Below are 14,656 nucleotides of genomic sequence, written 5' to 3'. Positions count from 1 at the left end.
CCAACAGTGATGTCAAGGATCAGGGAGGAAGGGAGAGAGGCAGCTAGGTATTAGTGAATGACTTTGGGGATTGTGGAAGGTGGAATGGGGAGTAATATGAAATCAGCTTGGCAGTGGAAAAGTGGGAGGGGAGAGAAGGTGGGAGGGAGCTTGCAGAGCATGTAGAAAACAGCAGATAGAGTGGAGGGTCTGTATGGTGATCAGCCAGGACAGTTAAACCTCAGTGGTATGTTTAAGACTGGGCTGGGGGAAGATGTCTGTTAACTGAATGTAGTTACATTTTAATTAATCCCTTAAGATAGCTCTCTGATGTGAAGAAATTAAAGATGAGTGCTGAAAGGGTTAAAATCTGTTTTAGTTGGAAACCATATGTTTTATTATTCTCAGACTGCACAGAAATTTCTTGCAGCTGTTGCATCGCATCTAATCTCAGTAGTATCAAGATAACACCTTTTCCATTTACTCAAGAAAATGCTACAATGGCACTTTCAGTTGTTACCTGGACTGTGCCTTACAATCCAGTAAAGGAAGATTTTGTTGTCTCAAACCTGCACAGAATACCCTTTCCCACACGTCGTGTTCTTGATCTTCACCTTCTAGACTGAAAAATGGATGGCTGAAACCATCCAATTTCCAAAGGCTAGGGTCAAAATTAAACTTTTCTAAATCTCTGTTTTAATAACTACAGAATGCACTAATTTACAGACTACTCAGGACCCAACAGATTTCTTTTTTTATCGATGTCTAACATATGATATGAGAAGCCAATAGAAATTGGATTTATGTTACAGTGAAAGTATGTTGTCAATTTTTTCTGTTTCAGGCAAAGCCATTAAACATGCAAGAGAAGTCTTGTTTACTGGAGAGGCAGGCATGAGAAGGGGCATTCCAAAGGTTTTGGTTGTCATTACTGATGGGCGATCACAGGATGATGTGAACAAAGTCTCCAGAGAAATGCAGCTAGATGGTAAAATGTGTAGTTTTAAGAACTATTCACATTTTCCTTTTCCTCATTAATTCTAACTACGTAAGTGTGGGCATGAGATAAGGGTAACTTTTGCTCCAGGAAGATTTTGAAGTTTAAAGAAAACAGACAGCAATTACTGAGAAACTCAGAATATCACTAGGATATGGTTAGATTCTGGATTTTTTTTTTGTGATTAATGCTATTATTTTTAATTTTGGCAGCAATGCTAAAATCACGTAGTAGTCAATGGAATTGGTCCCATGATGAATTTAGGGAACATGATCCTGAGAATCTGGACTGTCACCTATGAAGTATAGTCTTGTGGTTACCAGCAAACTGAACTGTTTTGTTTTCTATACAAGAGGTCCTTTGAAAATTCTTTCATATGTTCTTTTACTGATTCTGATCTGCTCTCATGTTACACTAATTACCTTTAGGAATTTTTTGTTTTTGAACCACCAATTTTAGAGCTTTAAGCAGCCGCACAGTGTTGTGAGTCTAAGCATAAAAACTGGGTTAGTTGTTGTAGAAATATCTGATACTGAGGTTTGTATCAAAACCCAAAAGGCACAGTGTGCCACATGGAACAAAACTGAAGGATGGAAGAAAAAAGCTATCATCCTTTTAATGTGAGGAGATCTAAGAAGAAATTACATTTGTGCTTTTTTATTTGCCTTTAGACTTTGGCACCTATGACGTTACCAGTGTATATTACTGACTCCTGAAACTCAATGCAATCATTGAGATTGGCAGCCTGCATGTATTATTGCTAGATACTGAGGGCAGTGCCTTCATAAATAAAATCGTATCACAAAATAGTAGAGCATGCATAACTTCTTTTAAGTAGCAATCAAGAAACCCCCATATTTGTGAATAAATTGGAGTCTATGTCTAAGCTTAACAAAAAATGTTCAACTGTCAGGTAAGTCTTGCAGTTGTCTTATTAACTATTAGACTGGCAATGACCTTGAGAGGAGATGGCATATGATGGAGGTTCAGTAGCTGACTGGGATGTGTCACCTTGGCCAAATTGCTTCCTCTCTCCCATTTCCTTTTATGCATGCTGTATGTTTAGGCTGTAGATAGGCTGGAGCACGTGCTGACTTGCACCTATGATAGAGACTGGCATGAAGACATGCCAATCTTGGATAAGACGTGCAGATATTGTTAATACTATATTAAGTCAAAGTTTTGTTATGCTAAAAGCTCTGCAGAAGGTGATGAATGCCCCTTAGCCTTATTCAAACTTAAAGACAAGATTGCTTGACTGGAGTAAATTTGGGACTGAGCCATGCAAGAACAGTACGTCCATTAACAATACTCAGCCTGATGTAGACAGGTTTTTTCTTTATCTTTTATGGAAAGGAAAATGTTGAAAAACTTTTATCTAGTTTGCTGCTCCTCAAACATAGAGGATACAATTTCCATTTCATTTAAATCTTTGAAGTCAGGCTCAGATTTCAAAATCTGCTCATGCAGAATATATTGAAAAGATTCAACCAGTACAGTTAAGTTGCTGGTGAAATGAGAATCCATTTATTTCAATGTTCATGAGGCAGCACTGGCTTGAAAACTCTGATTAATATATGGCACAGAAAAAAATCTGTAAAAGGCCTACAGGAAATTAATTTCTGTGCTTTGTATTTATGATATACATGGATATTTTTGTGTGTATTACAGTATAGCATTAAATTAGAAAAGCATTTAAACATATGCTAAAACTTTAAACTACTGAGTAGTCTTATATGTCTTCAAGAAAACACTTAAGCATTAACTTTAATTAACTGATTAAGCATAGATAGCCAAAAGAAATATCTCACAGAGAATGTATTACCTTTATTTTAGATTACATGCATGAATTTTTTTGTGTTATAGGATAATAATAAAATTTCCATCATTGTATTTAATCAGGAAAGGAGCCAGTGCAAATATGGTTTTGTTCATATTGTATTTCCACTCTTTAAATGAATGACTCAAAAGAGTGTTCTTTTTTGTTTTACAGGTTTCAGCTTTTTTGCTATTGGAGTAGCTGATGCTGACTATTCAGAGTTAGTTAATATTGGCAGCAAGCCTAGTGAAAGACATGTCTTCTTTGTGGATGACTTTGATGCCTTTGCAAAGATTGAAGATGAGCTGATCACTTTTGTTTGTGAAACTGCCTCAGCAAGTTAGCCATTTTTACTTATACTTGTTTCTAAATAATAACTGCTACATACTGGGGGGTTTGTAACTATTATTTTTCTATTAAGAGGTATTCTTGAGCTTTTTAACATAATTTACTGCAGGTGATATAACTCTAATATTATTTCCATAAAAGATTAAGGAAATGAAGGTGTTGTGACTTCAAAATAATTAATGGTTGTTTGCTATAAATCCAGAATTCATCCATTGGTTGTCAAAAAGTTATTTTAGATTTGAAACATTGTTAATGGTTCAGAATTTAGTCATAAAAAGTTAATTATATTTTATTTTCTAGGCTACTTTAACCATCTGTAAGAGTAAAGTTAGCTACATTCATTATTATTCATATCATGTGATTAATTTATTAATGGAGAGCTAATCATTAATGTTTGTATTATCAGAGAAAGTAGAAGAGTTGTAGCCTAAGGAAAAGCATAAAACACACCCAAACTCTTTGAAATCTGTGAAAATGCCACACTTCAAACTCTTTATGAAAATGAAGGGAAAGACATTCTGGAACAACACCTAATGGTTAGAGGTGAATAATTCACGTGCTTTTAGGTGTGTGCCCTCAATATGTTTCCTTATGTATAAGCCAGGAAGTAGGCAGTTTATAGCTGATGTTAATGATTTGTGATTGTAGGGAGTCCGTAGGACTGTGAATTATCATGGGACTGTGAATTATCAGAGCTGGTAAACACAAATATGTTGCTTGTGTTCCATCAGTTCTTTGGTTTTGACCATTAACTCTACTTTCAATGGTAGAGAGAACTTTGAATGTTGAGAATACTCAACGGTAGCATTTATTGGTCTCTTGTGCTTGTATTCTGAAAGTGATCTCCGAATATGAGTATCCTGGGGTGTCATATTGACATCCTGTGCCTAGGTTTATTGATTTCCCAGGGCACCTTTCCTTGAAGAGATTAGTGTGCTTTCTTCCCTGCTGGAAGAAAAATATAAACCAGATTTGCAGCTATTTAAAATGGGTGCACACATCTTAAGGACTGCATGCAATTCTGGTCTCTGTTGCTCATGAAAGCTATTGTGGAGTTTTAAAAGGTACAGAGAATGCCAGCTAAAGTAATTGAGCTTGAGCTGGAGTTAGGCTGGAGAAGCTCACAAATAGAGAACTAGGGAGCTCTTGGTTAAAACCCAGTATAAGACACACGTTTTTACACAACAGACAGTGAATTTGTTGCCACAAGAGGTTGTGAAGGCAGGTTCATAGAAGGATTAGACAAATTCATAGACAACAGATCCGTAAAAGGATATTATGTGGAACACACAGGGATGTACCCTTTAACAACTTTGCTACAACCCTTGTGGATCCTGAGGAACATCAACTGAATGGAGTAGAATGGGGCCAGATTTGCATGCCCTTCCTAAACAGCATCTCCTTTTGCTGCTGTTGGGGATAGAGTACTGGGCTGAGTGGAGGATCATTGTTCTGACCCAGTGGGACATCTCTTGTATCCTTAAATCTGTCTTTCCTTCTTTTCCAGCCTGCCCGTTGGTAGTTAAAGATGGCAACAATTTTGCAGGTACAGTATTTTTGTGTTCATCTTTGTTCCTGATTTATGGAATTGTTTTCATTACCTGATTTTCACAATATTAGGCAATAAACTTCCCTTTATGCTAACAGCTGTTAAACAGATGGTGATATGAAACTCTTTGATGCAACTGTTTTGTCCTCTTTTTGTTTCCTGTAATGCAGTATTAATTTCAATTAATAGAATGTAAATTTTGATGCCTTCCAGGATTTAAAATGATGGAAATGTTTGGTTTGGTTGAAAAGGAGTTTTCAGCTGTGGAAGGGGTTTCAATGGAACCTGGTACTTTTAATGTTTATCCATGTTACAGACTGCACAAGGATGCCCTGGTATCCCAGCCTACCAAGTATGTATTAACATATAAATATTCATAAACCACATGAAGATAATTGTCCACTGCAGGCAATTATTCATTTCAGGGACCAGTATTTTCACGTCAGAATAGCAGAGATGCTAGTGTATATCTACATTATATTAATTAATAGGAAGAGTGTTTGGTGTCCTGAGTCCTCAATCAGTTTCATTCAAAACTAGCAGTTGGGGATAAAAGTAGGTAAGTCCACTGGCTGTTTTGGGTTTCCCACATGAGCTAGTTTTGGGTTTGTGCCAGTTTAGCATCAAGCAATTTTGTGCAGGCGTATGTCTGGGTGGATTCCAGTATGTAGTACTTTGTGAAAGGTGCCTCTGGAAAGCAGGTTGAAGTCTCACAGAGTGCAGAATGTCTTTGAAGTCTGAGTCAGAGTGGGAACCTGCTTTAGGTGTCAGTCACTTTCTGCATCAGCCTATGTCCATTCATTGATGACAAAGGAAGATTATCTCCTTATGCTGAAATGAGTCTGTGTGAAACACCATCTAGTACCTTCCTGGGAGGCAGGACATAGTTCAGTCACGAGGACTGTGTCCTGGGAGAGATATGGAGGAGGCAATGAAGAAACCTCCTATTGAACTTTTACAGTCATTCCTCGGAGAGGAAGTGATGGAAACTCTCCATTTTTACTATGAACTATGTGTATGTTGAGTTTGGTTCCTCTCAGTCCAGTCCCCCACTTTTGTATTAAGTGGCACCAGAGAAAAGCAGTAGCCCTCCTGGATTAAACATGGGAAGATGTAACAAAAAGTATTCTTTAGATGAGATAAATAAGGAAGAAAAACAATGAGAAATTACTTTTAAGGTTTATATTAGATGTCATCTTAGACTTTTTGTGTGATTAACCTGTTGTGTCCCAGTTGGAGCTATACTTCTTGGAGCTGTTTCACATTCTCCGTGTTGAGTTTCCTCCTGGGTCTAGTTGGATTGGAATTTCCAGGGAATAGCATTTCTCACTTCTTTTTCCCTTTCTGCTTCTTTCTAATTGGATCTGCTGCATTTATATGCTCTTCTCTAGCTGCCACTCCAGCCTAATCTTACTGCTTCATTAGGCTTTCACTCCCTTTCATGGTTCAGAGAATACCTTTCTCTTGATGATCTACAGGTATGTCTGAATAATACCACTTGTTTTTGTCATCTCATCCGTGCACTGAATGTCATTAATGTTACTCTCCTTTTTGAGCTCTGTATCCCCAAACCTTGTGTTTCCCCCACCTCGCTTATTGAATTTTCTTCCATTTCTGCTTTGTACAATGGGCATACTGTAAGGCTTTGTTCTTGTACCTGTTGAGTTGCCTCTCTCTTTCTCTATGGGAAATGTGCAGTGTAACATCACCTTTGATCATCTATAGACACTGTGCAGAATATATTGATTATATATCACATTTAACTCCTTTTCCAGCATGATTCATATCTATATATCTTATATGTGCCAGAAACACTTTAGAAAGAATGGATCATATTTGGGGAAAAGAAATTGATTAAATAACCTCTTCACGCTTCTTTCCGATCCCTTTACTGTCATTTTAAAGAATCAGGCTAATTAGCATTTTCAAAATACAGTCAGTCATTTCAGGCACTTGTCCAAATGTCCCGCTTTGGGATTTGACAATGAAAGGTTAAATTAAATTGGAAGTACTAAATAGCAAATTTTAGGAAATGGCATAAAATAACATACTTCTTTTATATCATAAACTTCTCTCTTCTGCAAAAATTCTAGGAGAACAGATTGTATGCCTGTATGTGTGATCTGTTTTGACTTCACTTTCTTACATATTGGCTTTGAAATGTATAAACTACATTCCCTACAATATATAAAGCTTCCTGTAACAGTCTCTGTCAGTCCTAATTTCTATCCATTAGTGATGATTTAATGACAAAAGATATGTCTGTTGAGATTGGTCTTCCAAGCAACTTCTATTTTCATTATCTGTTAAACCAGACAATAGCAAAGGTCTTGTGAGTGGCTACGATTTTTAAAAAGCTTTTAATATAATTAATTTCAGCTTTACTTCAAACTGACCTCCGATTTGATCTTCAAATTAAAAAAAAAAAAATAAGGGCAATTTTATAAATTTGAAGGGAAAAGATAACTTCTCCTTTCTTCATAGGTATTCTTTTGATAGTTATCAAGTTGAGTAGATTTTGCAAACACTTATTCATATTGCTTCTCAGTCTTGATTTCCAAAGAAATATATATAGAGTAATAGGAAGTGAGAAAGTGTGTTAAGTAAACGTCTGGTGAGTAAATCATCAGATTTAAAGTTTGTTTCAGTTTAAAAGACATTGTTTCTCTTAACAGGTATTTGCATCCTGAAGGTCTTCCTTCTGATTATACCATTACGTTTCTCTTTCGTATACTGCCCGACACACCTCAGGAGCCATTTGCTCTTTGGGAGATTTTAAATGAAGAGTATGAACCACTGGTTGGAGTTATTTTAGATAGTATGTATTTTGTATTTTATCAGTGACTTTTTCTTTAACTGTATGAATGATTCATTCTGTGTCTATATTTATTATTGCCAATGTTTTAATCTGCTGCCAGAACAACTACCTGAATCTGGAAGGTAATAGTGTCTAATGGATATTTTTTAGATTTAATTTAACTGAGTTTAATTTGGAGTTAGAGTCAAATTTTGAATATGCTGCTCTAAACTGAGAGCAACGATGCTGAAATCCAAAGAGCTGTACTAGATGTAAATTCATGTAAGGGAGCTACTCATTTGCTTTTAAAATTTCCACTGCTCTGAATCTGGTTCTAATAGAATCTATTTTGATATATGCCAGTGGCACTGACAGTACAGTATACGTAGAGGCAATGCAGTCTGGTGGATAGCAGACTTAGAGCTAGAGACATTAACTCTTGATGATTCTTTTAATTTCTACTTGTTTTGACTTCCATAACTGTAAAACAGGGATTACAACTTAGAAGGTTTCCGTATTCACTGTTGAAAACATGTAGATACTCTGATAGCTGTTCTTTATAGCTGCCAATTTTAAGAGATCTATTAGTACTCATCTTTCTATCTTTCCTAGAATTTTTTAGATAAGTCACCTTGAAATAGGTGGGAATTAGGCATTTAGCTACCTTGAGGATCTGTGCCTCCCTTTCTTGTCCAAGTCCCACAGAGAACTAGTGGGAGGGTAGGATCAGGTAGACATGGGTGAGGTAGACTCCCATCCTTCCTTGTCAAACCAGGAAAGAACATTTCCCTGAGATAACTTGTTACTTCCGGGTCAGTATATCACTTATGAATGTGTTTTACTAAGATTTCATCTGACATCTTTGGTCATCTTTGTTAAACACAAAATTCACCCTTTTAAATAATGTATCAGGCCTTTTCTTCCTCTAACAGAGCCCTTATTTTTATTCTCACACAGATGGTGGTAAAACCCTGACTTTCTTTAACTACGACTACAAGGGAGACTTTCAAACTGTGACTTTTGAAGGTCCTGAAATAAGGAAGATATTTTATGGGAGTTTTCATAAGGTTAGTAGTGGTAATAGGAAAAAAGAAAAGCACTCTGAATAAAGGTTTGGAAGTGTTTCATGTTTTGAAATCTTCTTTCATGTGGTCAACTGCTGCCAAAAGGAATGTATTTTGCATATTCAGAATCATCTACCAAACTGTCTTAAGTCTCTTTGCAATATTGAATTAACATTAAACAAATCATAGTTTTTATGTTGAAACTGATGTGATCAATTTTCATCTCATGCTTTGTGCCTGTATTTTTGAGTCGATTAAAAACACTTGCCTTGAAAAGTAATTTAGAAATACATTGGCTTTTTCTTTTAAGGTTTGGATTGGAAATGTCACTCAAAATGGAAAGAAAAAGTCCAGCAAAAAAAATTATCCTTCTTTCAACCAGAGTTGTTATTTTTAAACATATTTTAAGGGCTATGCCATGTCGAAATTTTCTTGGCTGTTAGAGAACTTGTAACATTCTTTCCGAAAGCAGATGAAGTAGTGCTGGGATCGTAGCACATATTTGTTGTGGAAGGTGCTTCTGTTCTTCACTTTTATTCCTGATGTTTGCATCTTTCCTAAACAAAAAAAAGGAAACTGTGGATTGCGGGATAGTATTTACAGACCTTAACTTTTCTGTACTTCCTTTTTAATTGATGGTGCGAGAAAGGGAAGGTAGGTCAGAGCTGGGGTCTAATTCTGACTGTTTTAAATTGTGATTTGGAGGAGTATATGAGGCTTTACCAAATTCTTCTCTTAAAGCATTTTTCTGCATTTTGAATGATGATCCTTGCTACACATGTGTTTGAAAGCCACAGGACACCAAATTCATTGCAGCTTTTCAGTTATTTAGTTCCAGCTGAGCCCAAAGCAAAGCAGCTTCAGGACTGCTTCCTGACATTCTCTTACTTTGGGCTCTGATCTCCACATAGTGTACTGGTATAGAGCAGATCCTGCATTTCTACCAGCTCTTCATCAGGTCTCTCCTCGCCTGCCCCGCCCCCTTGCTGTTTTCTTTGCTTTACTGAGAGTTTGCTTGTGACAACATAATTGTGATTAGGATTGTCCTCTCTGCTGGGAATGTCTTTGCTGCATCAGCGATGGACAGCAGAAGGAAGTAACTTTGTTATTGTGCTCTGCTTTTCTGTACTGTGTTTGATGTGATTTGATTTTTTTCACTGTAAAAACTTCACTATGAAAGGTTTTGCTGTGTGGTTAATGTATAATTTACAGGCTAAATTTTACTGTTTAGTTTTGGCTTTCGCAGGTGGCTATAAAATATGTATTGGTGAATTCCAGTGCTATATAGCAGGATCATACAAGGCCCAGGAGTCATTACTGACCACATAAATCAAGGGTTGTTTGGGATCTGGGTGGTATACGAACACTGTGTAGATCTTTTGTCAGGAATAAATTATTTTCTTACTGAATAAATTATGTAAGGTGCCAATTTGTATGCAGATGTCATAAGCAGAAAAATAAGCTAAATTCATTAAACAGATTAGAATCATAGAATAATTCAGGTTGGAAGGGACCTCTAGAGGTCATCTAGATTATTTGCTATGGATTATTCTCTGAGTTTTGTTAGCAAACATGGAGTTAGGAGCTCATTTCAAAAAATGTCCCCTTTTCCCAGGTAATTAATATATCCTATGTGCTCCTTCGTATGTTAAAGCATCTTTTCTTTTTCTTAGTTGCATGTTGTTATCAGCAAAACTACGGCCAAAATAATTATTGACTGCAAGCAAGTGAGTGAGAAGACCATTAATGCAGCAGGGAATATTAGTTCTGATGGCATAGAAGTGCTGGGAAGAATGGTCAGATCCAGAGGACCAAGAGACAACTCTGCACCAGTGAGTAGAACAAGAAAAAAAATCTTTAAACCATTTAAAATATCCTAAAAACAAGTGTTTGGGATCTTTGCAGTTAGTTTTAAGTTGAAGCAGAGTGAACTCATATTTGAAACAGTAAAGTTCCAGCATTTCAGAAATTCTGCAAAAGCCTGCAATAGTTCTCAACTTGGGCAAAATCTGTTTTTGATTGTTTTAATAAATGAAATCACTAGATCATCATTGTTCAAATGTTATTCTCAAACACATATGTGAACACAGTCGATACATTCAGATATGACTTGTGTTTCAAACTTCATGACACAGAGTGATACAGTGTGTAGCTCCTTTGCCTGGAATCACTTAAACTTTGTTTTGAGTGATAATTATTACCCATGTCTCTTATTCCTTCTTAGTCTTTGTTTGCCCCCAAGGTCACTGTCTGTTCATTAAATAATTGAACTGGTTTGACAGAGATGGCCCCCAAGCCCCCTGTCTTGGTATATCCAGTTCTTTTATAATATAAAATATTTTAAATGTGAAAGATCGTCCCCAAGATTAAGTACTCTTTCATTCCTCTGAGATTATTCTCCTAGAAGCAGTAATTGATCATTCTGTTTGCATGGCAACCTTTGGGAGTCTTTCCATTTTGCTTCAGATGTCATTAAGAAGGTTTGTTTGGGTTTTTCAGGTAGATTTAGTTATTGAAGAAGAATTGACAGTCTGGTGATGATCTTGGGAAGGCTTCTTTGCTGTGCAGTACTGTTTGCTAATTTTCTTTGAACTTTCTTGACCCTAGAATGAGGTTAGCAGAGAATGTGAACTTTGAACTCAAGGCTTGATTTGAATAGGAATGAGGTTTCAAAAATGTATTTACTTGCTACTGTATGGAAATACTCTTTTTTAGTAAAAAATAAGCCCTCAGAATATATCTCTGTGTACAAAAAAGAGCCTTTAGGCCTCAAACTTATGGATAATAATTATATCAAGCCTGTAAAGACAATTACACAGAGAAACCTTTGTAGTCGCATTCCAATAGAAACAGAAAAAGGCAAACTTAGGATATCTTGGAATTAGAGAAGGCTTTGTAAAGAAGTGGAAAGAAATGGTGTCTTTTGTTAGAACCCAGGAATCTATAAAAGATAAGTCAGACTGCCCACTCACTGAAAAATTTGGTTTTGTTCAAATGAACTGTAAAACTGATGTAAGACTACAAATGTGTAGCTGAAGACAAAAATTCTTTACTCCATAGTACTGTTTAGCTGCCTTCAAGTATTACCACATATACTAAATTACAAGCAGGTCAAGAAAGCACCCAAATACCATTCTTCAATGTCTCCATTCTGCACATTTTATTCATATTGAGTAGAACTTGTGTGAATAGTCACATTTAAGGCATGAATGAGTTAGTTTCCGCTACTCCAAAAATTAGAGGACATCAAAGGAAGCTAGTAGGAGGCAGGATAGAGGTTCTTCTCACAACTGGTAATAGATCAGTGCAGCTCCTTGCCGTAAAATTTTGTGGGTGCTAAATAATTATATAGATTGTAGGGAAGCCTAGACAAATGAATGAAAGGGAAATGTTGGTTGTTAACAAATCTGGGGCAGGAGATCCCTGATCTGAAAGTCATTGGAAGCTAGTAGACTGTAAGGTAGAAGTATGACTTACACCCTTGAGCTTCATTAGATATCACTTGTGCCACTGTTGGAAATAGAATACTGGGATTTATTCCATTCCAGTATCTTCACAGTTTTAAGAGGTTCATGAAGGCATGCATACAACAAAAATTACTTTTCGTAAAACGTTTTGAGAATTCTTTTGAATTGGTATGAAAATTGGTGTTTGTTGATAGTTCTGAAAAGTTCTTTTTTCATTAGCTGTATTTTCATGAAATGCTTTAATCTTACTGTTAGAGATGCTTATTAGAGAAAAACACACAGGCAGTTATTTTGGAATAAAATTGTGGATGTTTTGTTCTGACTATTCACATGGAACAGTTTAACATTGTCAGAATGTTTTTAGTGAGGTTTTTTTTATAAATGAATCCAGTGCAATCACCTGCATTTTGCAAAACGTTTCAATTTTGAGGGAATATAATTGTATAATAGTTATTTTCCCATTGATGTATATGGTGTGCAACAGGCAGAAATAGAGATAGATAGGATAAAAATAGGACAAAAAGACGATTAGGCTAAAGGTGCCTAGCCCTTTTAACATCCCTTAATAGTAAGGCATCTCTGGATTAGACACCCTAGCCAGCTAGAGCAGTGAAACCTGACTGTGACATGCAGCAAGTAATGTTCTTTATTCCTTCAGTGGGATTTAATGAAAAGTCCAGCTTTAAAACATTGTTTATTTACAATCACAAACCTTCTCTTTATTGATGTTTCCTTTTCTTTGAAATTGTTTACCTCTGTGTATAAGTGCTGTTAAAAAAAGTAATGTGTGATGTGACCTGGTCTTGAGAAATCTTTGCAGAACTGTAGTCTGATCAGATGAGGATGGGCAGACTTTTCTATCTTACTGGTTCTGCTTGCAGGGCTGGATATTTAGAAAGCAAAATCACTGTGAATACAGAGAATTATGAATAAATGTTTAATGGTAGCAAAGAAAGCTTTGTTTAGTTATTTAGCTTGAGTCAGAGCAACCCACATAATACTTTAAAATAAGAATACTGAGTCATTCAACATTTGGATGGTGAATACAGCAATTCAGGGAATGTCTATTTGCTCTTTATTTTACACCAACATGCTTTATCGCTATGGATCTCTAGATTGTCTAATCCAGAGAAAATGAATGCATATACACGCCTGTGTAGGACTGCATAAATTTAGCCAATACTGTCAACCTTCAGTTGTTCAGGATAACAGAATAGCTTGGGATGGACTGTGTTATGGAAAAAGTGGCAGCAGTGCTTACTTCTGAACCTAAGCTGCTTGCTGCACGACCAGCTCAGGCGTTTCTGCACTCCTTTTCTGGGATGTCTTATTTACTTAAGTGTAGGATCATGCAAATGCCCAGGGTCATTCTGAGTCCCAGAGCAGTATGTTCATGTACTACTCTGCTCACCTAATGAGTCCTCCAGGAATTAGTAGCTTTGGGATGTGTAGCAAAGAGGCATCTAGGTGGCTCCACCTGGAGCCAGCTTGCATTTGACATAGCCAGGGACACAGACTTCTTGGACTTAGGATAGACCTTTGTGGAGCCAAACCAAGGGTCCAAAAGCTGCTTTCATGCTGCACTTCGGCTGTCTAAGGTGTTTAGCATGGAGCCAGCTCATGTGTGTCTGCATCTGTAGTACAGCATATCTACAAATCAGCGAATCTGCTGGCAGATAAGAAGAATTTCTATGTATATGAAAGTATTCTATTGTTTAATATATAATAATTGACTTATATAAGAAAAAATAAGGCAAAACTGAAGGTACACATATGTACTTCATTTTAACAGCTTTAGAAGCAATGCAGTTTTAAGAAAGTCTTTAAATTCACTCCTCTGTTCTAGTGTTAAAATAATGCCACTGAAAATAATAATGGGAGCAAAACCAAAGAGAGTTCTATCTCTTGCAGTTCCTCACACTTTTTAATGTGTGGAGTTAATTTAATGTGATGTTCTGTTCCATTCCCCTCTCTATTCAGTATGCACATAAAAGATGCATGAAAAAGAATAGAAATAGTAACAGAAGAAAGCTTCATCTCTCTTAGACCTCTTTGTTCAGTTCAAGGCTGTAAAGGAGACAACTGGTTTTACCATTGAGTCCTATTAGTATATTGTTTCTGAATACCTAGTATCCATTATTTTTACCAAATGTGTGTGTTCTTGTAGATTAAATTCTTTTCCAAACCATGTTCCCAGACCTGTGGTGGGAATTTTCTTCCCAATGTTGTCATGTGTTGAGCAAGCTTTTCACCATCGTTAAACTTTCGTTGCCTAGGGATAATATGGATAACAGCGGGCATATTCTAAAGTAAAATAAAACTGGAGAAGATGGTAAATATTATTTGTGGCTCAGCTCCAGTATAAGTAATAGGCTACAGGAGACCTTGTCCCAGATAAAATCTGAGCACCATACCAGTGTGTTAAGAGAAATCACTCAGTTTTGAGAAGCTAAGCTCTCTTTTGCCTGTCTCTTGATGCCTCCTTCGCTAGAAAAAAGTATTGGGAGGTACCATTGGGCAAAGTCAGGAATTTAATTAAGGAGGTGGGGATAATCCAACAAATGCCTGCAGCATTTAACTGTGAACAGCTTGCTCAATCCACATAATGCCTGATAGTTCAGACAAGTTGGTTAGAA

At 36.5% G+C, this 14,656-nt stretch overlaps 1 protein-coding gene across 8 annotated transcripts in view; it reads left to right on the top strand.

Annotated features, from left to right (window-relative positions):
* Positions 1 to 14,656, top strand: part of COL14A1 (collagen type XIV alpha 1 chain) — a 135,443-nt gene that overhangs the window by 86,287 nt on the left and 34,500 nt on the right. For all 8 annotated transcript variants that reach the window (XR_003923002.1, XM_030011627.1, XM_030011622.1 and 5 more), the window contains 7 exons: positions 824 to 967; positions 2,970 to 3,134; positions 4,651 to 4,689; positions 4,906 to 5,044; positions 7,368 to 7,510; positions 8,447 to 8,556; positions 10,227 to 10,385. Coding sequence is in view for 7 of the 8 variants with exons in the window: in XM_030011627.1 (XP_029867487.1) it covers positions 824 to 967; positions 2,970 to 3,134; positions 4,651 to 4,689; positions 4,906 to 5,044; positions 7,368 to 7,510; positions 8,447 to 8,556; positions 10,227 to 10,385 (899 nt within the window). In the remaining variant the exon portion in view is untranslated. The remainder of the gene's footprint in view (positions 1 to 823; positions 968 to 2,969; positions 3,135 to 4,650; positions 4,690 to 4,905; positions 5,045 to 7,367; positions 7,511 to 8,446; positions 8,557 to 10,226; positions 10,386 to 14,656) is intronic.

This window comes from Aquila chrysaetos, chromosome 4 (genome assembly GCF_900496995.4).
Source record: "Aquila chrysaetos chrysaetos chromosome 4, bAquChr1.4, whole genome shotgun sequence".
Taxonomy (NCBI): domain Eukaryota; kingdom Metazoa; phylum Chordata; class Aves; order Accipitriformes; family Accipitridae; genus Aquila; species Aquila chrysaetos.
Note: the sequence above shows the minus strand (reverse complement) of the source record. Positions and strands in the feature narration are given on the sequence as shown.